The sequence below is a fragment of the Zootoca vivipara genome, chromosome 1, assembly GCF_965207765.1.
Source record: "Zootoca vivipara chromosome 1, rZooViv2.hap1.1, whole genome shotgun sequence".
Lineage (NCBI taxonomy): Eukaryota > Metazoa > Chordata > Lepidosauria > Squamata > Lacertidae > Zootoca > Zootoca vivipara.
Window position 1 is genome coordinate 61322483 of NC_142582.1, and position 24096 is coordinate 61346578.

Here is a 24096-nt window from a genome sequence, read left to right on the forward strand (position 1 = left end):
CAGCCTTACCAGGAGATGTTGAAGATTGAACTTGGGACCTTGTGCATGCAGAATTCATATAGACCAACTCTGTCACTAGTTGTGAACATCCTTTCAGTCCGCAGATAGGAAAACGGTCTCTAGCCTCCTGCATAAAAGGATGTTTGTTAAATATATGAATGACAGTAATCACAGATAATTATCAATTAGCAACATTTGGTCAAGTCATGGGTTAGATGTATAAATTAAAACACTTTGATTGAAAATATTTGTGCCCCCAGTTAATTGGACAACACATTTTTGGGGGGGATTACTGTATTGGCCTGAATATAAGCCACACCTAAATATAAGCCACACCTTTAAAATTCAAGGGGGGAAAAAGAAAGAAAAGACAATACCCAAATATAAGCCGCTCCCTTAAAATTCCGCAGGCACTCACACCTGTTCTGTTTTACCGTATGTCTGTTTCAGCAGCAATATAATAAAGTCCAATTTTTGTAAGGTCATGAATTTAAGCCGCATGTTGACTTTTCACGGTCAGAATTTGGAAAAAAGGTGAGGCTTATATTCAGGCCAATATGGTATTATTTTTACTATAATAACATTGACAAGGGCAGGGGCCCATTGTAGAAGAATTTCCTGTTCTGTCTCAAATTGAAGGCTGCTTGGTGATGATGCCTGCTGTGACACAGACTACCGTAGTATCATCTAAAAGCAAAGAACTTGTGCTTTTGCACTTAAAGCACAACTATTGCTTTGTTCATGTGCAAAGTTATGCAGATGCAATCCATTACCTAGTGAAAGAAATTATATGATTTATCAACTAAGATGTTGAAATGGTGTGTGTGTGTGTGTGGAAATCCTAATGATTATCCATGGTGGAATATACATTAGCATCCTTTTGGCTACAATCATCTTCACACTTACCTGGGACTAATGATATTTATGGTACTTCTGAAATGTAGATATGCACTAGACTGTACTGTGTATTAGTGATCATAGCAAGCTCAGTGGCTTCTACTCTCTTCCACTTACAGAGGGCAATACTGAGGCACCGTGGAAGCTTTGTAGTTTGGGGGACATGCTGAACATTCTCTGCTTGAGAACCCTGACCCTCTGACAGAACTGCAGTTCCCAGGTTTTCCTGGGGAGAGGGAATAGCTATTTAAACCAGTTAAAATCTTTGACCTGTAACTTCCGATGCCGTGCACCAAATCATGGGCAATGCCAGAAACAGAACAAGGAGCCTTGACATTCATGCACAAAGCACTCTTTTACATCTGAACAAGTTAGCAAATGACAGGAAAACAGTTTGGTGCTGATATACAAATGGAGTGGTGAGTACACATCTAAAGCTGGTGTGCTGCCTGCCTCTGGGGTTGCAAGATGGAAAGTACCCTGAGCCGAGCTTAGCTCAAGCTGCTATTTAAATGGCTGGATTCCTCTTCAGCTGGGCGTTCATGAGATACCCCCATTCCACTCCTGATGCCCACCTGTCCCTTGGAAGCCTGATAGCTAAGTCCCCTCTTGTCAGTGTAAGAATATGAGCTGCCCCCCTCTCTGAATACTGTATGCGTTCATTCCCAGAATTTCCAAACACTGTGGGTTGCTGTATCCCTGGTGCTGCAGCTGCCTTCTACCCAGCCCTTAGCTGTGTGTCACACCTCTAACTATGTGCAAGGACTCCTCGTGGCATCTCTGGTGTCAATGGACTGCAGTATCACTATGTTGGTTACCTCCTGAATCAGAGGGATCTCCAATGGACACAAGCCATCTTGGACTCAAGTGGGGCTTCTTGACAGAGAACTCAATGAAATCCAGCCTGGGTACTGGAATGATGCTTGAGTGATGGCTCTGGGAGAGTGAGGCTGGTCTACACCTGCAGTTCAGAGAGTGGCCAGAATGGACTGTACCATTTCAGATTGCAGGTGGGGGGGGTACCAATTTTGAATGTTTCACCTTTAAAGGATCTCATGGGGGGGGGGGGAGAATCCAGCACATCAAGGGGAAAGGGTTTATCCTGCTTGGTGGGGGATAACCTTGAGCTCCTTGAAGGAAAGGCAGGATATAAATGCATTAAAAAAGAAGAAGTGTGGCAAGAGATGCAATGGGGGCACCTCCCTTCATTGCATCCATATGATTGAAGGTATGTGGGTAGATTATCCAGGCTGGCAACCCTGCCTTTCTGAAAGCCCTTATAAATTTTCAATCTCTGAGTCAGCATACAAATCTAGACTTGTGAAGCTGTGTGTCCGAGACATTAATGCACACATTCTTAAGCGTTGCCTTCAGCCACTCTAAACTCTTTGTGTGGCAGAAAAAGTTGATTCACTGCAATCCACTCTGAATTGCATGGTGCCACAGTGGCTATAATCAGTGACCTACTAAGTTGTTCAGTGTCTGCAGCCCCCTTGCTCACTGAAGAACTATGGAATCTGGGCATGCTGGCAGCTGGACAAGTTTAACATCTGATCCCCAAGTGATAGGGATTTTTCCACCCTAGTGGTCTTTGCATGAGGGCTACCAATATCTTTAGAAATGCCTCCGATGCTAGACAGCTTCAGAGTGCAAGTACCAAATGAAACACAACTTCATTTTAAATATCCTTTGAACTGGCTCTTGGTTTCTACGCTAACCAGGGACTTAGCTTTAATCCTCAGTGTCCCGCTAAGCAGCTTGTGCCCTATTATATCAGGAAGCCTGCTAGTCTGAGAAGGCTCTCCAGGGGTCTTTCCTCTGAGCCTCCTTTCATCATTCATATTTTGCATTCTGAAATATGTCTCATCTTGCCTTGCAGGCTTGTGGAACGTGTAAATCAACTGTTTCAGGCTGTCACTGCCCATCACTTTGCCAATTGACAGCTTCTCTTGTTAGAAGAATCTAATGTCGTGGCTGGCAGGATGTCTTTAATTGTTGAGGGTTTTGCTCGCTCTTTTTAAAAAAATCAAATCAAATATTTAGCTTGACAAATGTTATTCCTTGCATTTCAATTTTCCAGCTAGCTTGTACTGCAATTTCACATTGTTTCTCTTATGCAAACCCTGCATTCCTTGCGCGAGACTTATGCTCAGTTATCTTCCACTCACTAGCCAGTGGGGGAAATGAATAAATCTGGATGCCACAATTCCCAAGCTGGGAGCCTACAATATATGCAGGCATGAGGTGAATCATGTATGAGAAGGATTCTGATATCTGTGGAGAACAAACACTGTTTGGCAAAGCAACTGCGGGAGAGGTGAATGATTGATGAGAGACCATTATAGCGGCTAAGGAGTGAATGGAGATAAACACTGGGGGGGGGGGTGGAGCAAAAAATACTGTATTCACAACTGGCTTATTAAAATGGTCATCAGCCAACTTCTACCTGACAAATATGTTAACTGTCCCATTAAGGGAGTCAATAGCACCTGCCTCTTTCTTTGTGCCCTTGATATCAAAGAGACCGTCCCAGATATTACCAGTATATTCCATTTGGAAATTGAGCTAGTGCTGCAACCCACATGGGGCTGACAACAGTTTGTTGCCTTTTATACTGTGAAGCACGGGTGGGGTGGGGCTTTTCCATTCTAAGAGCTACTTTCATGCCAGTTCAGGGCTGGGCAAAAGTTTGTAGCAAAAGAGGTAACCAATATTTGTCCTCAGAAGAGTTTCAGGGACCAAGCTGGAGAGGCCAGGGCTGTCCCTTGTGCCCTCGGTTTCACACTTGTAGGGCTCTGGCTACTCTGGGAAGTAGCAAGTATCTGAAAAGCTGGTCTCCCTATATCTGAACCAATCAGACACTTAGTGGTGGAGACCTTGGGATCTCAAATTTCAGCAGCACCCTGTGTGATGCTGAAACACCCCCCCACCTCTCACCTTCCATTCAACAACATAGCTGTGGTCTTCCAAGGCTCCGTCCCCAGTGCCACTGAACTGGTCACACTCCCCCAAATCTGCCTCTTCTGTCCATGATGTATCACATTTCACTTACAACTGGTCAGGCTAAGACTTACGTGGTGAGCTTCCCCTTCCTGGCTCTATCCTCGTGTTGGCAATATTTTAGTTAGAAACAGTATGATTTAGAACATTTTCAGGCAATTCCATTTGGGGGTCTCCTTTCCTTCTTCCCTTCAGTCACTCTTAATCCTGCAGTTCATTAACTCAGCCCACTGAGGTCCACAGAAGACATGCTCCAATTCATTCTCGAGCCATCCAGCAAGACATGCTATGTAAGAGAAGACGGCAAGGACAGACCCCTATTCCAGCTCATCCCCAAGGCCTGAAAGAAGGCCCACATTTGTCTCTAGTCCAGGCATCCCCAAACTACAGCCCTCCAGATGTTTTGGCCTACAACTCCCATGATCCCTAGCTAACAGGACCAGTGGTCAGGGAAGATGGGAATTGTAGTCCAAAACATCTGGAGGGCCGAAGTTTGGGGATGCCTGCTCTAGTCCTTTTGTGTGAAAGGTGTGGGCAGACAAGCCAGTAAAAGTGGGTGGGTGTGGAATGGGGTCACAGGAAATGGCTGTTGGCTCTATTTTTAGCAGGACAGACAGAGTTATACTAGAGGAAGATGCTCCCTGTGGAGGTTCTTTTGGGGGGTAGGGGTGGGGGAATGCTCTGTTTTGTTCTACATAACAATGTGACTGTCATCTTGTGTACAGAACTTGAAATGCAAAAGGGTCATACAGTTAAGCCACCCACTTGTACCATAAATATCTGAGCACATTCCGACACAGTTAATGGTGCTTGGTAATAAATTCATGCCTTCAGAGACTCAATGTTTGGTCTGAGTCCCTAAAAACATAACCTATCATTGTTTCCCTTCTCCATACCAGGAAATCATTGCCAGGAGCTTGCAACGCATGAACTGTGTGACATTTTAATGTGACATTAGGACACTGGGGAAGTTGTCAGAGCAAGGGGCTGGAGTCAGACTATGAAAGGTGGACACAAATTATGGCAGGCATCCCCAAACTGCGGCCCTCCAGATGTTTTGGCCTACAACTCCCATGATCCCTAGCTAGCAGGACCAGTGGTCAGGGAAGATGGGAATTGTAGTCCAAAACATCTGGAGGGCCGAAGTTTGGAGATGCCTGAATTATGGCAAAAGAGCTTCAGATGGAAGATGAGCCAAAGGACATCAAGGTTAAATTATTCCCAGTGTCTGCACAGCACCACTGGACTGTTGCACATTTGCTGGGAAACATTTGGTGTAGAAAATACATTTAGCCATCCATTTAAAAAGGAAATGATATACTAGAGGTAGTTATTTATTTCAGGAATTTAATATATGGAACTAATTCTACTATGCTGGTTAGCTAATGAGTGTAAAATTCCCGAGTAACTGTTGTAATCTATTCATTTGGTTTCCTCACCAAGGAGGCCACTCTACAAAGCATTTACTTGAGGAAATCATTTATAGCATTGCAATAGCAATGAGTGTGGAGATTACAGAACACCCCAAAGGTAAACTAGCAGAATTGTCTGTATGGAACTATTGAAGTGCTTGCTTGGGTGAAACCTGCATATAATTGCATTTTTCTCTTTACATAGACACTAAAATTAAAAAAGATGTATTGAAATACAGTAAAAATACACATGCAAGGAAAGCAAGTGCCTGATGAATTCTGAAACCTTTTTACACAAAGACTCTAGAAGGCTTCAGACATTATTATCTCAGAATTATTTGATCCTGCACCAACCTCTGTCTACATAGACAAGGAATTCCAGGGTGTTTCAGGCAGGAACCCTTACTGACCATATGTAAATTAGGGTTGATCCAAGCCAGCATGGTATAGTGGTTAGAGCAGGCATAGGCAAACTCCGGCCCTCCAGATATTTGGGACTACAATTCCTATCATCCCTAGCTAACAGGACCAGTGGTCAGGGGTAATGGGGATCATAGTCCCAAACATCTGGAGGGCCAGAGTTTGCCTATGCCTGGGTTAGAGTGTCAGACTAGGACCTGGGAGACCAGGGTTCAAATCCCCACTCAGCCATGAAGCTCACTGAGTGAATTTGGGCCAGTCACTCTCCCTCTCAGCCTAAGCTACCTCACAGGGTTGTTGTGGGGATTAAATGAGAAGGGGAGGGGTGAACCACCTTGAGCTCCTTGGAAAAAAAGGTGGAATATAAATACAATAAAGGAATAAATAAATTTTGTTGCCTTATTATTGAGCAGCAAATCCCCACTCCTGCCTCAAGGTGCATAGTAACACTTGCAGTAAAAATGCATTGATAATAAAGTAAATAACTAGCAATTTGCTGTCTTTTTGTGACATCCACACTTTGTCCAATGGCAGGGCTAGGCTGATACAGTGGTACATCGGTTTACAACCACAATTGGTTCCAGAAGTCTGTACTTAACCTGAAGCGTACTTAACCTGAAGCGAACTTTCCCATTGAAAGTAATGGAAAGTGAATTAACCCGTTCCAGATGGGTCTGCAGTGTTTGTAAACCGAGGTGGTTGTAAACCAAGGTGGTTGTAAACCGAGGTATGACTGTATTCTGGTTTGACAGTTCCATGCAACATGTGTACACCACATGGATTGCATTTGAACTTTGTATTCGTGTATTCGTAAGCACTTGTCTCTTTAAAGTGAATAAAATATCTTTTCTTAATCATCTCTCTAGTCTGTTTTAAAGAGAGAAGTGAATGAAAGGCCCATGCCCACAGTTCAGATATGACACATAGTGAGTGTGTATTGTGTTTGGTAACATATTTGTCTTCTGCCACAAATCAACCAACCAACCAAAATACAGGCCATGTTACATTACACACGATGGGGAGGCACATTGAGTCCTGGAGTGTTCTACATTTTACAACAAAAAGATGGGTCAGGGTGAGCGGAGCTGAACCTAGCCTCTCCCATCTTACCTCCATGGGCACCTTTGCTCCCAGATTGGATGCCAAAAGTGTGCTGAGCTGGGGAGGAGCAGACAGGCAAAGTGAGATGAAGAAGGGAGCAGGGTTCGATTCCCCACATCCATGGGTGCATTGTGTGTGTGTGTGAGAGAGAGAGAGAGAGGGAGAGAGAGGGAGAGAGAGAGAGAGAATTAGATCCCTATTTGCCCCTACCCCTTTATCAGAAAGGGACGCGGGTGGTGCTGTGGGTTAAACCACAGAGCCTAGGGTTTGCCGATCAGAAGGTCGGCGGTTCGAATCCCCGCGACGGGGTGAGCTCCTGTTGCTCGGTCCCAGCTCCTGCCAACCTAGCAGTTTGAAAGCATGTCAAGTGCAAGTAGATAAATAGGTACCGCTACAGCAGGAAGGTAAACGGCATTTCCGTGCGCTGCTCTGGTTCGCTAGAAGCGGCTTTGTCATGCTGGCCACATGACCTGGAAGCTATATGCCGGCTCCCTCGGCCAATAATGCGAGATGAGCGCGCAACCCCAGAGTCGGTCACAACTGGACCTAATGGTCAGGGGTCCCTTTACTTTTACCTTTATCAGAATAAACAGAGGAGGCTGCCCTGTTATGTCTAGGTAAGCCCCAGGTCTCTAGATTACTCTGTATTCCATGCCCATTTGTGCATCAGAGACTGCAATCCTGCTAATGTTTCTACCATCTCTTATCACTGAAAAGAGAAGTGAATCAAGACTCAAGAAGCTGTTTGTTTGTATGTGTCCCTTTCAGCTCTTTCTCCTGTCTCTGATTCACCAGGAAGTGCAAACAACTGAGAAACTCAAGTGGATCAAGAAGGATAACTAATTGTGCAAAGGGGGCCAAATAAAAAGAAAACATGTTTTTGATGTAATTCTTTTTCTTGGCTTTTCACTTGATCATCCCTTACAATGCAGACATAATACATATATGGCAGAGTCAAAAAAAAATATTTTTTGTTTGTTTTTTTTTGCATACAGAATGCCAAACTATATATTATGCTTAATGAGTAGTATGCTTTTGTTTATATGATTACAGGCTTGGGGGATTGTTACTGGGTCTGCAGCACATATTTCTTCCCTCTCCAGCAGCTATGACACCCCCACATCCCTTGTGCACAGAACATAGTAAAGTTTAGGGTCCACACCCAGAATATCTCTGGCTGAAACTGCATTATGGGGAAAATGTGTTTGGATTCCTGGAAATGAAGAAGAAAGCTATGGCGTGATGTCATTGTGTTAGCATTTTCCCACTTGGCCTCTTCTGTGGGTGCTGGGGAAACACTAATGTGGTGAGATCATGCCACAACTGCTTAATACTGGGGTAACTTGGAGGAGAGGTCTTTCCATAATGTGTAGTGTGTGTCTGATAACAGCAGTCAGATGTGTTTATGTGCCCAGCCAATGCCACGTGATTTTCAGAACCACAGACAATTGCACCAGCCAGCCAATAGAGAAATCCTATGCAAAAATATATATTCCAGGGAGTGGACAGCTGTGGAGAAAAATAAATTTCCTTTGAATAAAGTCCTAATGAGATGTTCCTATATCAGCGTGATGCAGGTAGCAGGGTCGAGTGCCCTTACCCTGTACTCTCTGCCACCTCTGTTGCCCTCCACAAGTTGGATGGTGACTGCCATGGGAGCCAGCTCTTCTCATGTTGTAGACTCCCCACTCATCATTGAACCCTGGTTTTCAAGGGTTCTAAAATCACAGGGAGCCTGTAAGAGGAGAACAGGCTTCTTGTTGCAGCCATAATACCTCCAAAAGAGGAAGGAAGAGCAATGAATGCAGGAATATATCAGACCTGTTTTCTCCCTGTTGCAAGCAGTCACCTTCCAGCTTGTGGGGGTGAGAGAGCTTGTCCCCACTTCCTTTTCCGTGGGGTGTTAATCACATGGAGTAGGAACACCTGAAGAGGGCTTAAAATGGCTTCATCGCAGAGGAAGCACAATTTCCTGTCCAGCTGTAACTGTAATGCTTCGCTCTGACTCATCTCACCCATGATGGAAACAGAGGACCATTTCTATCAAGATAACTATGCCGCTTTAAGGATCTTGAACAAGTTTTAAAACCCATACATCTCCACATAAAATGACCTGTCTTGGTGGTTTTTTAGGAGAAGGTTCTGCTGCTGTGTTGAATTGATGAAGTGAGTTGAGTCAGCTGATGTGGACAACAAGGTTGCAACTTCTCCAAACTGGCAACAGTTGGTGGTTCGTTCATATAAATAATGCAAACATGAATACATTTCCTTTCTGCTGCTGAAGTTGAACTAAAAGGAAGAACTTGATAATGGAGAAACAGGTGGAAACCGTAGGAGTGAGCTTGTTGCCAGGAGGATGCCATTTGGCAGAGCACTAGAGCAGCCTATCTTTCAAGCATGTAGCTGTATCTTTTTTCTTTCTTTTCCTTTTTTTCCTTTTTGTATGCGATGTCGCTGGGCTACTGTTGCTCTTGAAGTAATTGTCCTTCAATTAAATTCCATGGAGCCAGAGCAAAAGAAAGAGCAACAGATCATGGGCTTCTGAGGTCATGGAGAGAAAATTAGTCACATCCAGCTGAAAAACAAAGGGAGCAGCGAAAGGAGGCTACAATGGAAATATAAATGCCTGTCACAACGTTCCTAATGGACTCCCAGTGGTCTAATCCAGGGCAAGGATGCAAGCTAGATCTGGGAGGGGTGTTGCAATTCCCATTTTAAGCCCTTGGTTTGACATTCTGGAAAAAGCACAGTTTAAACAAAATGAGGATCCCAAATACATCTACCAAAATTGTGACTTACTCTTCCTACTGGAACAGGGCAAGCTGGATAATTTTGGATGAAGAGTGTTTCTGAATCAGGCCTTTTGTCAAGTATTCTCACATACATATGGGACAGAGGTCATGATGGAGAGTCCTGAATGACTTCATTTAGATTATTAGAGGGGGGGGGAAGCACACCACTTTGGCTTTCTGCCAGGGCATAGACCACTATTTCCATGGAAACTGGAGAAAACAGTAAATATGAGTGCATCTGACAGTTTTGCTGTCTTCTTGGGTCTGTAATACTCTGTATGCCCAAGCTCAAAGCTATGGGGTGAAGCTAGAAAGCAGAATGGGGGAAAGAAAGTGTCAGTTTACCCTGAAATGTGTGTGTGTGTGTGTGTGTGTGTGTGTGTGTGTGTGTGTGTGTGTGTGTGTGTAATCTATATGTAGAGTTGCATCCAATTGTGTCCCTCCTCTGATTGTATTTACTTATTTAAATATTTTCATTCAGAAAAAGATCACGATGTGGTTTCCAAAAACACAGTAACAAAATTAAGCAACACAATATAAATGATAAAATGTGAATAATTGAAATAGAAACAAAAAACATATCCTAGAATATGATTACAGCATCATAAAACCTAGAGAATCAAGACAGCAGTAAAACGTAGATATTCAGAAATGAGAGTAGCTGACCAGATGCACCATAAGCTTCCATGGACAAAAATGTGCTTAGGTAGTGACAGAAACTCAAGGATGTAGTTGGCTATGTTACTAGGAGAAGGGAGTTCCCCCACGGCCCCCATACTTGGCACCCCTGTTTTGTTATATGAATGTGGTTTTTTGTGCTCGTCGCGTATGTAAACTGCTTTGAGATCTTTGAGACAGTACAGCAGTCTATAAATGGTAATGATAATTAAATAATAAACACATAAATTTGACTGCATTTGACCTGTAGAAGCCGGTATTTGATAGCTGTCATGATGTTACAGAGTATGCCATGATGTGACATGCATCAATCAACATTTGACGGTCTCTAGCAGTGGACTTACAGTAGCAGTTATCGTTTGGCCACAGCTGACGGCTGACATGCAGTAGCACACGTTATCTGACAATATTGGATAGATGGTTTGCGATAGGATTTAATAAATTAACTTTGCTTTGCATTTACGTTTGGATTTCAGATTTCAGTTTTGAAAATGACATTGATATTTGGCCCACTGATGTTGATGCCGAAATCCAGATTTCAAAATCCAGATTTCAAAATCCAGATTTCAAAATGTCATCATGTCTGGTTCACACGTTCCTTCTGAGAGAGGAGGAAGGAGAAGCAACAAAAAGCATGGGGGGAGGGAAGAGGGGGCTGACAGAGTTGAAGGAAGAGAAAAGGGGTAGCAAAAAAAGAGAGAAAAGGAGTCTCCCACCCATTTTGGGCTCTGACCCATCCCTTGCTTGGGCCAGCTCTGTTTCACACACGCATAAGCACACACGTTGCCCCACCCACATTTTATTTTTGGTAAATAATTTTTTATTCAATTTTCCATTTTAACAGAATAAACATAAACAACCCATACAATATAACATACAGTATAACTAACAAAAAAGAAAGCAAACAAACAAAACAAATCTAATTTTAAACAACCATTTTTCTGATCATTGTCTTATGGACTTCCCCCCCCCCTTCTGATTTTCATTTTTTAATCCTCTTGGGCAATTCCCTTTATCATAATCTTTAATTCCTCTTCATTGTATTCTTTCATTTTATATCCTACCCCTCCCTCCACTACAATCCCAGAGGGACCACCCCCCGCCACCAGAGAACCCCCAAGTGCAATAGGAGAGGAGAAGCAATCCTCCCCCCCACCCACATTTTAATGTAAAGAGCATTGGGCAACAGTCAGACTTTTGGTATGATAAATGAGAAGGATTACAGCCCAGTACTACAGCAGACAGAGTCTAGCTGATGAAGAGCACTGCATCCTCCTGGGTTGCCTTCTTTAAGCTGTCATTTGCAGGCAACAACTGGGTCGAGTCCTATTTTACCCAGGCCAAGAGACTCATGGAGAGGACTTCTGCTTTCCCCCTTTGGTAGGGATGCTGTGTGTTTTCAATCCTATACTCCTCACTTATGGGGAGGTTGGGGAGTATGGGAGGACTGGCATTTGCACAGCATTCCTGCCATACAGGTATGGGATTTTGCTTCCATGTCCCTTCCACATTGAAACAATGTGAGATGTAGCCCTCAACAGTTGCCGATAGCAGGGTGGAGTGGCAGTACTCATCTGGCCCTGGGTCAGAGGCAGAGGTGAAGTGGTTCAAAGTCGCTGGATTGACTGCACAATTGCATTTGGAGCACTTTGGAACTCCCTGCCGATTGACATCACCTTCGCTGTACTCTTTTCAGCACCTGCTTAAAACATTTTCGTTTAGGCAAGCCTATCCAGACACGTGTTATAACTTCTTTTACTGTTCATTTTAATTATCTTTAAATGTTTTTAAACTGTTTTAATGGGGGGGACGGACACTGGTAGTTTTAGTATCTTTTGTAAACCGCTTAGAGGCTTTGCTACAATCCAGTGGTGTATCAACTTTGTTAAATAAATGAAATGAACTAAATTTGTGCTGCACCGACCTCGCCACTGCCTTGCCCCTCTATCTCCCGGTAAGCAGCACCACTGCAAAAACCCTTCTCTGCTGGCCCTCATCTTAAAAATTAAAATATGTAAACCTGCACTTTTATTGCTTTTTTGGGCTGAGAAATTCTGGTTGGTTCAGGGCTTCGCATGCAGGCATTCATCCTGCTGGTATGTCTTGCAGAAACCAGCGTGGTCTGCTGCTGGCACCAAAACGGGGCTGGCACCAGAACGGGGCTGGCACCAAAACCCATGTTATCACCCATGTTGGAATGTTACAGAAACCTTATCGTTTCCTCTGGGATCTGAGGGGTAGTTCTGCTGACAGATAATTTTATTATCTGGTGGCTGGGACATTCTGAGAGGAGTTTTCTGTCAAAATTTTAATCTTCTGTTGGGGAGGAAGGAAAAACAGCATGTAGCAGAGTTGGTTGGGGAGGCCTGCAGGATGATAGCACTGGGTGTCCTCCTCCAACTTTCTCAACCCCCCACTCCATTTGTAGCAACGGTACAGCTTGGCTCAGGAATTCTGACTAAATTACTATGTTTCTAAGAAAACATGTCAAAGTCCCTCACCATTCACAATTCTCCCTCCCTCGTGGAGACTGAATGGCGGCCCAGGCTTTTCAGTTCTTTTCTTGGCCTCTCTCCCTGTCAGAATCGACATTTTCAGTGTTGTTTATTTCACTTCATTTCAATTTACTCCGTTCTCGTTTAAATCTCAGTTTAAGTCTGCCTCTAATAGCCCAAGCGGCTGAATTCACTTGTACAGTGATGCAACAGGGATGTGAAATCTAGATGACATCATCTGCCAGAGCAAAAGGATAACTGATGGAATTTCCTTGCTCTGGCAAGTGAATGAGGTGATGAGGAGGCTTTCAAGTTTATTTGTGACAGATGTGTCATGGCTCCACATGAATGCACAGGCTCCTAAGGAGGAGATTGTGGTTGCGTTGTGCTTCCCCACTGATTTTGCTGCTGTGCTACACTGAGCTAACCCATGATTTGACTTAGATTGTTGTCTGAACCCAGGCTTGTGATTTAGGTTTCCCTAACTATAAACTGTAAGCAGTGTTTGTTCTTGGTTTACAGTTCTTGGTTTGCCCAGGAGAGCTAAAATATAAGCCCAGGTTTGTGCAACACACTAAGCCAAAACATGGCTTATCTCAATGAGACACAGCAGCAAAATGATCAGGGAGAAGCAACGTGGCTGAAGTCTCTTCCTCAGTATCCTGAGCACTTGTGCATGTGCTCTGTGCCATGTTTGGCTTAGTGTGATATGTGAACCAGACCATATGCTAGAATAAATTGGAGAATGAGGAAGACTATCAAGCAGAGGCTGGGTACTTCTTTCCTTTTCTTTGATAGGGTTCCTGCTTCCACACTACCGTAGCACTTTAAATGGTAACCGTGCTTTGTGAGATTGTTTGCATTTATAACAAAATGCCAAAGGTTGAATTTCATTTGGCTAAATATGTTGTACATGTTGAATGTATGCAGTCACAAGTAAGCTGCAGCGAGTTCCATGACATGTACTCCTATCATAGGCTGCTTCCTTTTTACTTAATTAATTGAATTGTGCATTTACTTTAATTGTGTAGTTGGTAATGCTTTATGTGGTTTCGCTGCGATTCTCTTTTATGCAAGCTCTTTGGGGGGATCTATGCTCTTGAAAAGGGCCACAAACATATCACGAAGCACACTTTAGCTGAGCACGCTATTGGTTTGGGCATGCCTTATATTTCAAAGGGAAGACGGTGAGCCCCAGCAAACTTGGCCTGTGCCCCAGGTAAAGGGAGAGCTGGTGCAAGAGTTCCATTGAAAATATTCTTGGAAAGGTAACAAGGTTGACCTGCACTACACTAGAGGTAGGAAAACTTCAGCTAGCTGTGCATAGAGTTGCTAGAGTAGAAGCTACTTTAGCTATGGGCTTCCACTACAGGTAATTTTATGATCAACACAATTGCTGTGCAGCACAGTGCCTCGAAAGCAATATAGCACACAAAGCAGCTTGTTGGGGGTGGGAGTGGGGCTACTGTGCTAGGTTCCTGTCGGGTAATTGCTGTTATTTACCAAGAAGGGGGAGGGAAGGTTTATGCTGGGCAGATGCTCCACCAGGAGGGCTGGATTGGCTCCACTGGTGCATTTGCAGCTTACCTCGCAGCTGAGACCATATAACATTGGTCCTGAAAGACCTACATTGGCTCCTGGTACGTTTCTGAGCACAATTCAAAGTGTTGGTGCTGACCTTTACAGCCCCAAACGGCCTTGGCCCAGTATACCTGAAGGAGCATCTCCACCTCCATCGTTCAGCCTGGACACAGAGGTCCAGATCCGAGGGTCTTCTGGCGGTTCCCTCACTGTGAGAAGTGAGGTTATAGGGAACCAGGCAGAGGGCCTTCTCGGTAGTGGCACCCGCCCTATGGAACGCCCTCCCACCAGATGTCAAGAAACTACCTTTTAGAAGGCATCTGAAGGCAGCCCTGTTTAGGGAAGTTTTTAATGTTCGAAGTTTTATTGTGTTTTTAATATTCTGTCGGGAGCTGCCCAGAGTGGCTGGGGAAACCCAACCAGATGGACAGGGTATAAATAAATAAATTATTATTATTATTATTATTATTATTATTATTATTATTATTATTATCAAACTCCTTACCCCTCCCCATCCTGGAAAGCTGGCGTAAGGGCTCTTCTCAACCCAGCAATCCCTTTCTGTCAGCCTGAGTTCACCAAGTGTTCTTTCATACATGGGCGTTTTCTAGAAAGCTGCTTAATACTGCCTTGGACTACCTAGCTCAGTATTGTCTGTCCTGATTGGCACTGGAGGCTCTCCAGGGCTTCAGGTGGGGTCTCTTTCTCAGCCCTACCTGGAGATGCTGGGGACTGAAGCTTTGGCCTGCAGAGCAGATGCTCTTCCACTGAACTATGACAGTTGAGGATCTGTGCCGGTCATGGTGGTTCGGGCTTTGTATTTTCTCCATGCCACATAGCAACATACCTCTGCTTCCCTTTAACATACTTTCTCTGCGATCGATAGGCTGACGGCACAATGGAGTGTGGAGGACGAGGAGGAAGCAGCCAGAGAGCGGCGCCGAAGGGAGCGTGAGAGACAGCTGAGGTCCCAGGTGGAAGAAGGTCCGACCACCACCAGCACTTCTTCAGAGAGCGGAGTGGCAGCGCAAGAAAGCCGGTGAGAAGCGACTGAGCATAAAATGACACACACACACACTGCCCCTGTTATTCCAGTCCACTGTTAAAACACAAAATGAAATCTCACAGTTGTCAGATGCTTGATGAAGAATTCTCCAGAACTCAACAGTATGTCCTCAAATAGAAGTGAATTCAATAAAAGTGACAAGGAATTGCTTCATTTGTGATGCATTTATATATGTATATATGGTTTTGCTTTGTTTTTATTTCATTTTAAGGAAATATTATTTACAGCTTTATTATTTTATGTAATAAAATATGACATTAATAAAATATAACATTTTTCTTTCTTTTTTAAAAAAATTTTTTAAAATTAATTTTCTTTTCTCTCATTACAAATATACTTCTAACATACAGTTTATATAAACATCTCTTCCTTCCCCCTTTTGACTTCCCTTGGGTTCCATTTCTGATTTATTAACCTCATTAATATAATTGCTATTTTCTACAAATATCATATTTTTCCTATTATTACATTACCTATTCCCTATCCATAAAATTGTGAAAGTTTATTTAAATCCTACCATCAGATCAATATTCCTTTTTTGTTTCTGCAGATACAATATAAAGGGTTCCACTCTTTTTCAAAATCCCTATTGTCCTTTTCTTGACTTCGAAATAATAAAACATTTTTCAACCAACTAACCAATATAGTTACAATAATACTGAGGAAAACATGATTGTTATTTGACTTGGTACGCCAGCACTGTGCAGGCCAAATTAATCAGCTCCCATGTGGTTGGCTGCAATCTCATTATTTCAGGGAGAATAATAATTTCCTCTAGTGTTTGAGGTGGCAGTAATTGGGCGCTCCTCATTTAATCCCCACAACCACCCTGCGAGGTAGGTAGGTTAGGTTGAGAGGTGGCGACTGGCCCCAGGTCACCCAGTGAGGATTATGAGAAGAAGTCCCATGTTTTCCTCCCTTGTAAGTCAAAGGCAGGGGGAATCCAGCTGGTAAGAGGGGGGAGGTGAATCATTCTCTTGCTTGCCAGTTTTCCCCTGCAAATGTTTTCCCAAGCCATCTATAATATTTTCTCTCTCTCCCGATCAGGCTCCAAAACTGAAAGTGTAAATGGGATGAAAATATGATTTTGGGGGGGGGGGAGAGAAGCGGGAGCAATTGCTGGAGAAAATTGGGTGGCACAGTAATGGCTAAGCATCAATCCCTGCAACTTCCCTCCTCTCTCTCTCTCTCCCCCTCCCTCCCTCCCTCCCTCCCTCCCTCCCTCCCTCCCTCCCTCCCTCCCTCCCTCTCTCTCTCTCTCACACACACCTCTCAGCAAATGCAGGGTTGGGACCCCATTAGAAAGTGATCCCTTTTTAGTGTTGCATCTGAAGACTGTATATTGGAGAAGTTAATACAAAGAGAGAGAAACTATGCTTCTAGTTATTTTTCCATAAAAGAAAGGTTTTCATTTTCACTTAAAAAAAATAGTTGGCTTGATGGTTTCAAACCACTCCCCAGCCATTTCTCAGCCTTTTCTGCAGCTGTTGATCTGGCTGCAAAGGTCAACATATGAATACTCTCTTTCTCTTAAGTAAACTCAGCTCTCACTTATGGTGACTCATCCTCTTCTTGTACCTTGCTGCACCCATCCCTCGTTTCCAGGAAGGAAGGGGGCTTCTTGCAGCCACCTTCAACAAACAGCTGTGATAACTTCACTGTAGGTCCAGATTATGTTTGTTGGACATCCTTTATTGTGTCCCTTACTCCAGAACATCAGAACCTTACAGACAGAATGTCTTGGGCACCTCTCCACCTTCAGAGAGCCTGCACTTCTGAATATGATTATAAAGGACTGAGGGTGGGGGAATGGCAATGGACAATGTCATCACCACCATGCCAGACTTGGCTTCCAAAGGCATCTAGCTGGTGACTATAAGGCGAAACAGACCAGGGTGGAATCTTAGATTCTTACTTCAGTATGCTAGAATCATCCATGCAGCTTCAACCAAAAGACTAAGTCCAGGAAATACAGTATTTTGTGAGCTCATTTGCAAATCATACCAATGATAGTCTCTCTTCAATACAGTATTTTACCAACTCAAGCTCCCATTTTGATTTTCCTAGCTTTTTACAGTGGTCTGAGTTGTGCAATATTTCACACAGTGGATTCAAGTTGTCATCATTCCTGTATTGCTTGCAGACTTGCTACTATAACAGTATTGTCTCTTTCCTTGAATTTGTTTTCCAATTCATTGAGTGCAATGTTCAAGAACAATGTCATCAAACCTTCTGAGCTCTAGTTCTCTTTCATTCCTTCCTTCAAAACTGACACCCCCACTGTCAATAATACTGTCAGAAAACATTTATGTGAGCTTACAAAGAGGTTTTGATGATGCTTCATGGTCAGCAGATTTCCATGCTTTCCTCGGCTGCTTCCAAAGTGTTACTGAAAACAATATTCTTTTGCATTTCTTGCAACTGCCTCGCAACACAGTAAGTTTCAATGCTGCCTCAATATCTGGAGTCTTCTGCTAGAGCAGTGATGATATATGTTAAAGATATCACAGTTATTTTAGCATAATTCCTGTAAGAAGGGAGGGCAGATAGATGACTATTCTAACTGAGCAATTCAATAGCTCCAGTTTTTAGATGACCAATTTTTTTCACAAGGGAAAAATGCACTGAAGCATTTGTGTGTGGAAAGAAATAATTATTTATCTGAATGTATAATCATAAATGAATCCAAAACAGGTGTTTTAAAAGGCTACCTTTGTAAATCTGAGCAACACACCCATTCTTAAGAAAAATACATACAACTGTTTACATAAGTCAAAATATTCCTTCATCTAAGGTAGAACCTCAGCTACGTGCACTATTGCCAAACGGAGCTGGTGATTAAAGCAATGCAGAAACAAAATGTTTCCGTCAAGTTCTTTTGAGATCAAAACTTGAACACCACCAGATGTGCATTTCGAGACAGATGCTTCATCATGGGATTGAGTAATTAGTTTGTCAAAATCTGACTGTAAGCCAGCTGATGTGGACAAAATTTCAGATGTTATACTTCAGTACTTTGTGAATGAAGCTCTAAAAAAAACAACACAAGTGTCTTTCTATTGGCTTCATGCTTATAAGATATAGCAGAGCAATTGCCATATCTTCAATGCCTTGTTTCGGCAGGTCCACATAAAAAGCAGGATCGCTTTTATATGTTAAGTGGTATATAAATAGTCTACATAAATAAAAGATTTATGTAATAAAATAAAAGATTGCTTTATCCAGAGTCATGAAAAAGGAACATTTGTACCATTTGCATTCGTGAAAATGTACGTAGAAGGAAATGTACAGTGGTACCTCGGTTTACGAACTTAATCCATTCTGGAAGTCCGTTCTTAAACCAAAGCCATTCTTAAACCGAGGCACACTTTCCCTAATAAGGCCTCCCGCTGCCACTGCCCTTCCACTGTTCAGCTTCCGTTCATAGACCGAGGTAAAGTTCACTAACCGGGGCACTACTTCCGGTTTTGCGGAGTTCTCTGTGGGTTAAACCACAGAGCCTAGGACTTGCTGATCAGAAGGTCGGCAGTTCGAATCCCTGCGATGGGGTGAGCTCCCGTTGCTCGGTCCCAGCTCCTGCCAACCTAGCAGTTCGAAAGCACATCAAAGTGCAAGTAGATAAATAGTTACTGCTACAGTGGGAAGGTAAACGGCGTTTCCGTGTGCTGCTCTGGTTCGCCAGAAGCGACTTTGTCATGCTGGCCACATGACCTGGAAGCTGTATGCTGGCTCCCTCGGCCAATAATGCGAGATGAGTGCGCAACCCCAGAGTCGGTCACGACTGGACCTAATGGTCAGGGGTCCCTTTACCTTTACCTATACCAAATAGTTCGTAAACAGGGCTGTTCTTAAACCGAGATAGCACTGTACATAGAAAAATAGCATGTCTGAAATGGTTATCAGGTAGGGCTAACTGATCTCCAGAAACATTTACAGGTGGCTACTGATTCTCTGCTGATTCCCTTTTCTCTGCCATGTCAAATGTACAATATATGATATATATTTCATGATCAATGTTGCAACTTGCAAGTGTGTGCTGCTTAAACATTCTACGATATCCAGGTCAGAAACCTCAGGACGACCTGGCATTGTAGGACAGGAAGAGCATCATCTCAACTACGGAATCATTTAGCATTACCATAACTGTTTTGAATCAAACAGGCAGTGTGAGTGCTTTAAATTGTGCCCGCCTGCTGTCGGTAGATCTTTCATTCTAAAAGCAGTCGGGCTCAGGCAGTGAGGGAAGCCTGTGAAAAACCAAAACAATGTAAGAGGTTCTAAGCAACTCTCTCACATCCCCATTACTTATTTTCCTTTTAGTTAACTCTGGCCTAGGAGTTTGTGCACCTTTGTATTAAATTGCAGCTGCTGTGTTCGATCATAGCTTTGGAATGCAGTCTGTATACTCCGAAGGCCAAATGACAGACTCTTGCCAGTTTGTGTGCTCCTTTCCCTCTCTTCCTTTATTAATGAATGGAAGAGATTATTTTCTCTGTGTTAACACATACACACGCACCCAGCCCTTAACATTAAAAGCATAAGAAATATCTAAAGTTCGGTCCCCCACCCTCAAGTCTCCCCCCCAAAAAAAGAATGTAGGGTGCTTTATATTGTTTCAGACTGTATTCTTAGTGTGAATTACCTCAATACTTATTAGGAATCACTTGGCTAAAATGTTGGAATATATTTGAAGGACAACTTTCTGCACTCTGAAGCCAACAGGAAACTCTCACTGATTTTTTAGAATAATCATTGAGTCAGATGATCTGGACTCAGTTTGCTGATAAACTATATTGTATTTGTGGAACTTCTGCCATCACATTAGCTCTCAAAAGAACAATTTTCTCCTGTGCCAGCAAATAACTGTTGTGACCAATAAACACATAGCAACAGCCCAAGTTATATATTTCAAACTCCTACTGGTATCAATTGGAGACTTAAGCTGCAATTCTCTCTGCAGTTTCCTGAGAATAAACCCCAGTGAAGACAGTGGGGCAATGCATGCATCTGAGTAAACATGCATAGAACTCTGTTGCTTATCACTCCCAATGAGACCAACAGGATTGATCAGAGCCTAGTTTTGGCTGCACACAAACCTTATAGCCAGCAGCAAATTACAAAGCACCAAGCATAGGCAGAGTCCTATAAATTAACCACCATTGTGAGTTTCTATAGCAAATCTCATTGATACTTTATAAGGGCTTTTGTAAACAATCAGTGAAAACACCCCCCAATTAGCTTTAAACTAGGGTTTAAGCTTTTTTTAGGAGGACCCCAAAATTGTTGAGCTTTTTTTCAAAGGAAAACCCAGAAGTTTGTGCATCTTAGACAAACCCCCAAGTTGTTGTCAATGGCAGGTGTGTGAGTCCCAACATAATTCATGGGGAGAAGGGACAGTAGCTTGGCTGAAGCAGATACTAGACCACTGTTTCACGACTTAAACAAAACCCACTGGCTATATCTGTACTGCAGTGGTGGGGAGGACACAATCTCTAAAGAATTAATAAGAACACCACATAACTGTAAATAAATATTCAGAAATAGTGCAGGATTGCTACGGATGCTTTTGTACAGATGGTTAACCCCCCCCCCCTCGTGTGTGTGTGTCTGTGTTTTGACATCCTGAAAAGGAAAGTGCATAGTCTTCAAAGAGCTAAAAACCAAAATTTCACAAAATGGCATGAGGCTGAGAGTGGAATGGTTGTGTTTCTTGCCACTAATCAGGACCCCATCTGCACTATAGATTTAAAGCAGTATCATACCACTTTAAGCAGTCACAGCTTCTCAGGGGAATTGTACGGTAATTTGTAAAGGGTGCTGAGAAAAGAGACCCCTACTCCCCTTGCAGAAATTATTATTATTTATTGAATTTATATCCCCTTTTATCAATCCCTCTGGAAATTTCACCTCTGTGAGGGGAATGGTGGTATGAAGGCTCAGTGGCGGTGCAGTTGGGCTGAGTGGGTGTACCAGCTGAGCCAATCCAGCTCTCTTGCCAGTGCGTCCACAGCTCTGTCCAGGTAAGCAGCAGTGATTCCAGAGCCAGGAGGGTGGGGTTGCCCTAACTCACCAGCCGCTTCTGGTTTCACTCCAACTCCCGTCAGCCTGACCATTGGCCACAGGGACTGGGACTAAGGGGAGTTTGCAACATCTGAAGGGCCCACAGGTACAGTAGCTAAAATGAGAACAGTCAACAAAGGCAATGACCAGAACACTGTGTGTGTTATTCTGAACTTGCATTGTGGTAAACATCTTTCTCTCTCCCGTGTTTCAGGATTGATGGTAAGCCTTCTGGGACTACAGAATTGGAAGAGGATGAAGGCTTTAGCGATTGGTCTCAGAAACTTGAGCAGCGCAAGCAGAGATGGGCAGGGGAAGGAGTGCCAGAAGCAGAGCAGACATGCCAGGGCGACTGGAGAGAAGCCCAGCCGACGGCGCCTGTATGCTGTGAAGAAAGGTAGAGGTGCTTTTTCGCTGCTCCGAAAGAAGTGGCAAACTCTTTCTCACAAAGCAGAAGAACTGATGTCAAACCAGAGACACCGGAAGAATTGTAACAATTCTGTGCAGGTGAACTTGGAAGTAAGGCCCACCAATTGAATGGGGCTTACTTCTAGGTAAGATGTAGCCTGGCCACTCTCAGGACAAAATGATCCGATTTACTGCAAGCCATTTCCGTTATCAAGAAATTTTCCAGTCCAGGCAGGTTTTTATTTGACATTCCTGCATTAGTTCCACTGAGTAAACACATGTATGGTGGGTTTATAGTTTGCTTTAAAAAATATATGACTGGGGTATGTAGGCTGTTTCAGCTGGGAGAGAGAAAATATGGAACACCTGCAGCAGGACAGTGCAAAGGAAAGGGAGGGTGTGTCCTGAAAACCTTAATTAGGAAAACACATTTAGATGACATGACCCTGCTTTGCATCCTGTTTTCCTGGCGGGTGAGGGAGAGCCACAGCTCCAGTGTAAGTAGACTCTTGATAGTGGACCTTTTACCAGACTCTGGGTGAAATTTAGAGTGAAATCTTTCTCTTGTGTCCTTTAAAAGAGTTGCTCCAGACTCTGAAGTGCATTGTGAGGTTTCATATCTGTTGTAGGCTGTACGTACTCTGAGAAGCTATTAGTGCCTTAACACTATAAATTCTTTATAAATTTCCTGGAAGTTTGTTCTTTCTAATGGTTGGTTAGCTTTCCCCAGAGGATTTTTAGGATTATTGGGCCTTGGGTGGGTCCACACAAGGCTACACATAGAGATCTCCTACTTGCGAGTTGAGAGTAGGCTTCATATCACAGGGAGCTTCCCATGAGTAGAATGCCTAATGGACTTGGGTGCTAATTGGTCACAAATAGGAGGTTGCTAACTCTGTAACTGGCTTTTGACATGTGCCTCTTAACACCGGCTTAATGTGCTGACTTTAAGCTGGTCACCTCAACTCAAAAAGGATATTGTGGAGTTGGAAAAGTCCATCAATGGCTACCAGCCACAGTGACTGATTTGCCTCCACACTCTTGAGGCAGTAATGCTTCTGAATACCAGCTGGTGAAAAGAAAAGGAGGGGAGAGTGCTGTTTTGCTCAGATCCTGGTTGCAGGATCTCATGACTACTGTGAGAATAGGATGCTGGACTAGATGGGCCATTGGCCTGATCCAGCAGGCTGCTATTATGTTCTTATTATGAGGCTTTTTCTGTCCATTCAAAAGCTTCATCTGACCCTTGTGTGCGAAGCTGCTGCCAGCTCTCATCTTACTTGGTTGGCAATGACAACCCTATACAAACACAATGTCGTTGGTTCCTCGTTGGTTTGGGGTGGTGTTTAGGAACATGGCCCCACATTTTAACTGAATTATAAACCAGTGTGCACATTTTTATTTTCACCGCAATGGGGGTAGCTTATAAGTAATGAAGGCAGTGCTCATCTTTATACAGCAGTCATCATACCGCCCACCACAGATGCACCTGGGGCCTTCTGAATGCAAAGCAGGTGCTCTGCCACTGAGCTGTGGTCTCTCCCCCCCTCCCTCAATTAATTAAAGTAGTGACTTTGGAATTAAAGTTACCATGATTGGTGTGGAAAAGGATGGAGCAGAATGGATGCTGCCTAGATGACTACTGTTTAAACAAAACATAGTGAGAGGTACATGCCAAGAAAAGTGTGGAAATTCAGTTGCAATTTTGCTTGTAGCTCATAGCAGAAAAGCAATGAGTAGCATGCTGAGAGGCATCTGGGGTGAGCAACCCCTTTATAAAATGATTATTCATAAGCATAGGACCTATAGGTAAGCCTTGGGTACTTTTTACTGCCAACAGGACTCTTTGCATAAGGAAGAAATGATGCTTTAATTGTTTACATTTCTAGCATTTTTAAGTTTAAGGGGGAGGGAGAACCCTTAAGAGAGGTTTCTGTGATTTGATGGAACAGGCGTAGCAACCAGTCACCACTTTGTGCTAATCACAGACGCCTGCATAGGCTGTCCACATATTCGGTAAACGTCTTTTTGTAAGAAATTATCTGTAGCTCAATGCAGTTGCTTCCATCTGGCTTATTTAAGGTATGATAAGTGGCCGTCTGATGTTTGGGGTTAATACCTGGTTCCAAATTCACATAAATGAAAATAAGGATTTACCTTGTGTTCCATGTGAAATGCAGGGAGGG

At 43.4% G+C, this 24096-nt stretch overlaps 1 protein-coding gene across 2 annotated transcripts in view; it reads left to right on the forward strand.

Moving 5' to 3' along the window:
- The window catches only part of LSP1 (lymphocyte specific protein 1), a 77611-nt gene that overhangs the window by 34009 nt on the left and 19506 nt on the right, over positions 1 to 24096 (forward strand). For both annotated transcript variants that reach the window (XM_035121504.3, XM_035121511.3), the window contains exons 2-3: positions 15263 to 15415; positions 21717 to 21899. In XM_035121504.3, the coding sequence (XP_034977395.1) occupies positions 15263 to 15415; positions 21717 to 21899 (336 nt within the window). The remainder of the gene's footprint in view (positions 1 to 15262; positions 15416 to 21716; positions 21900 to 24096) is intronic.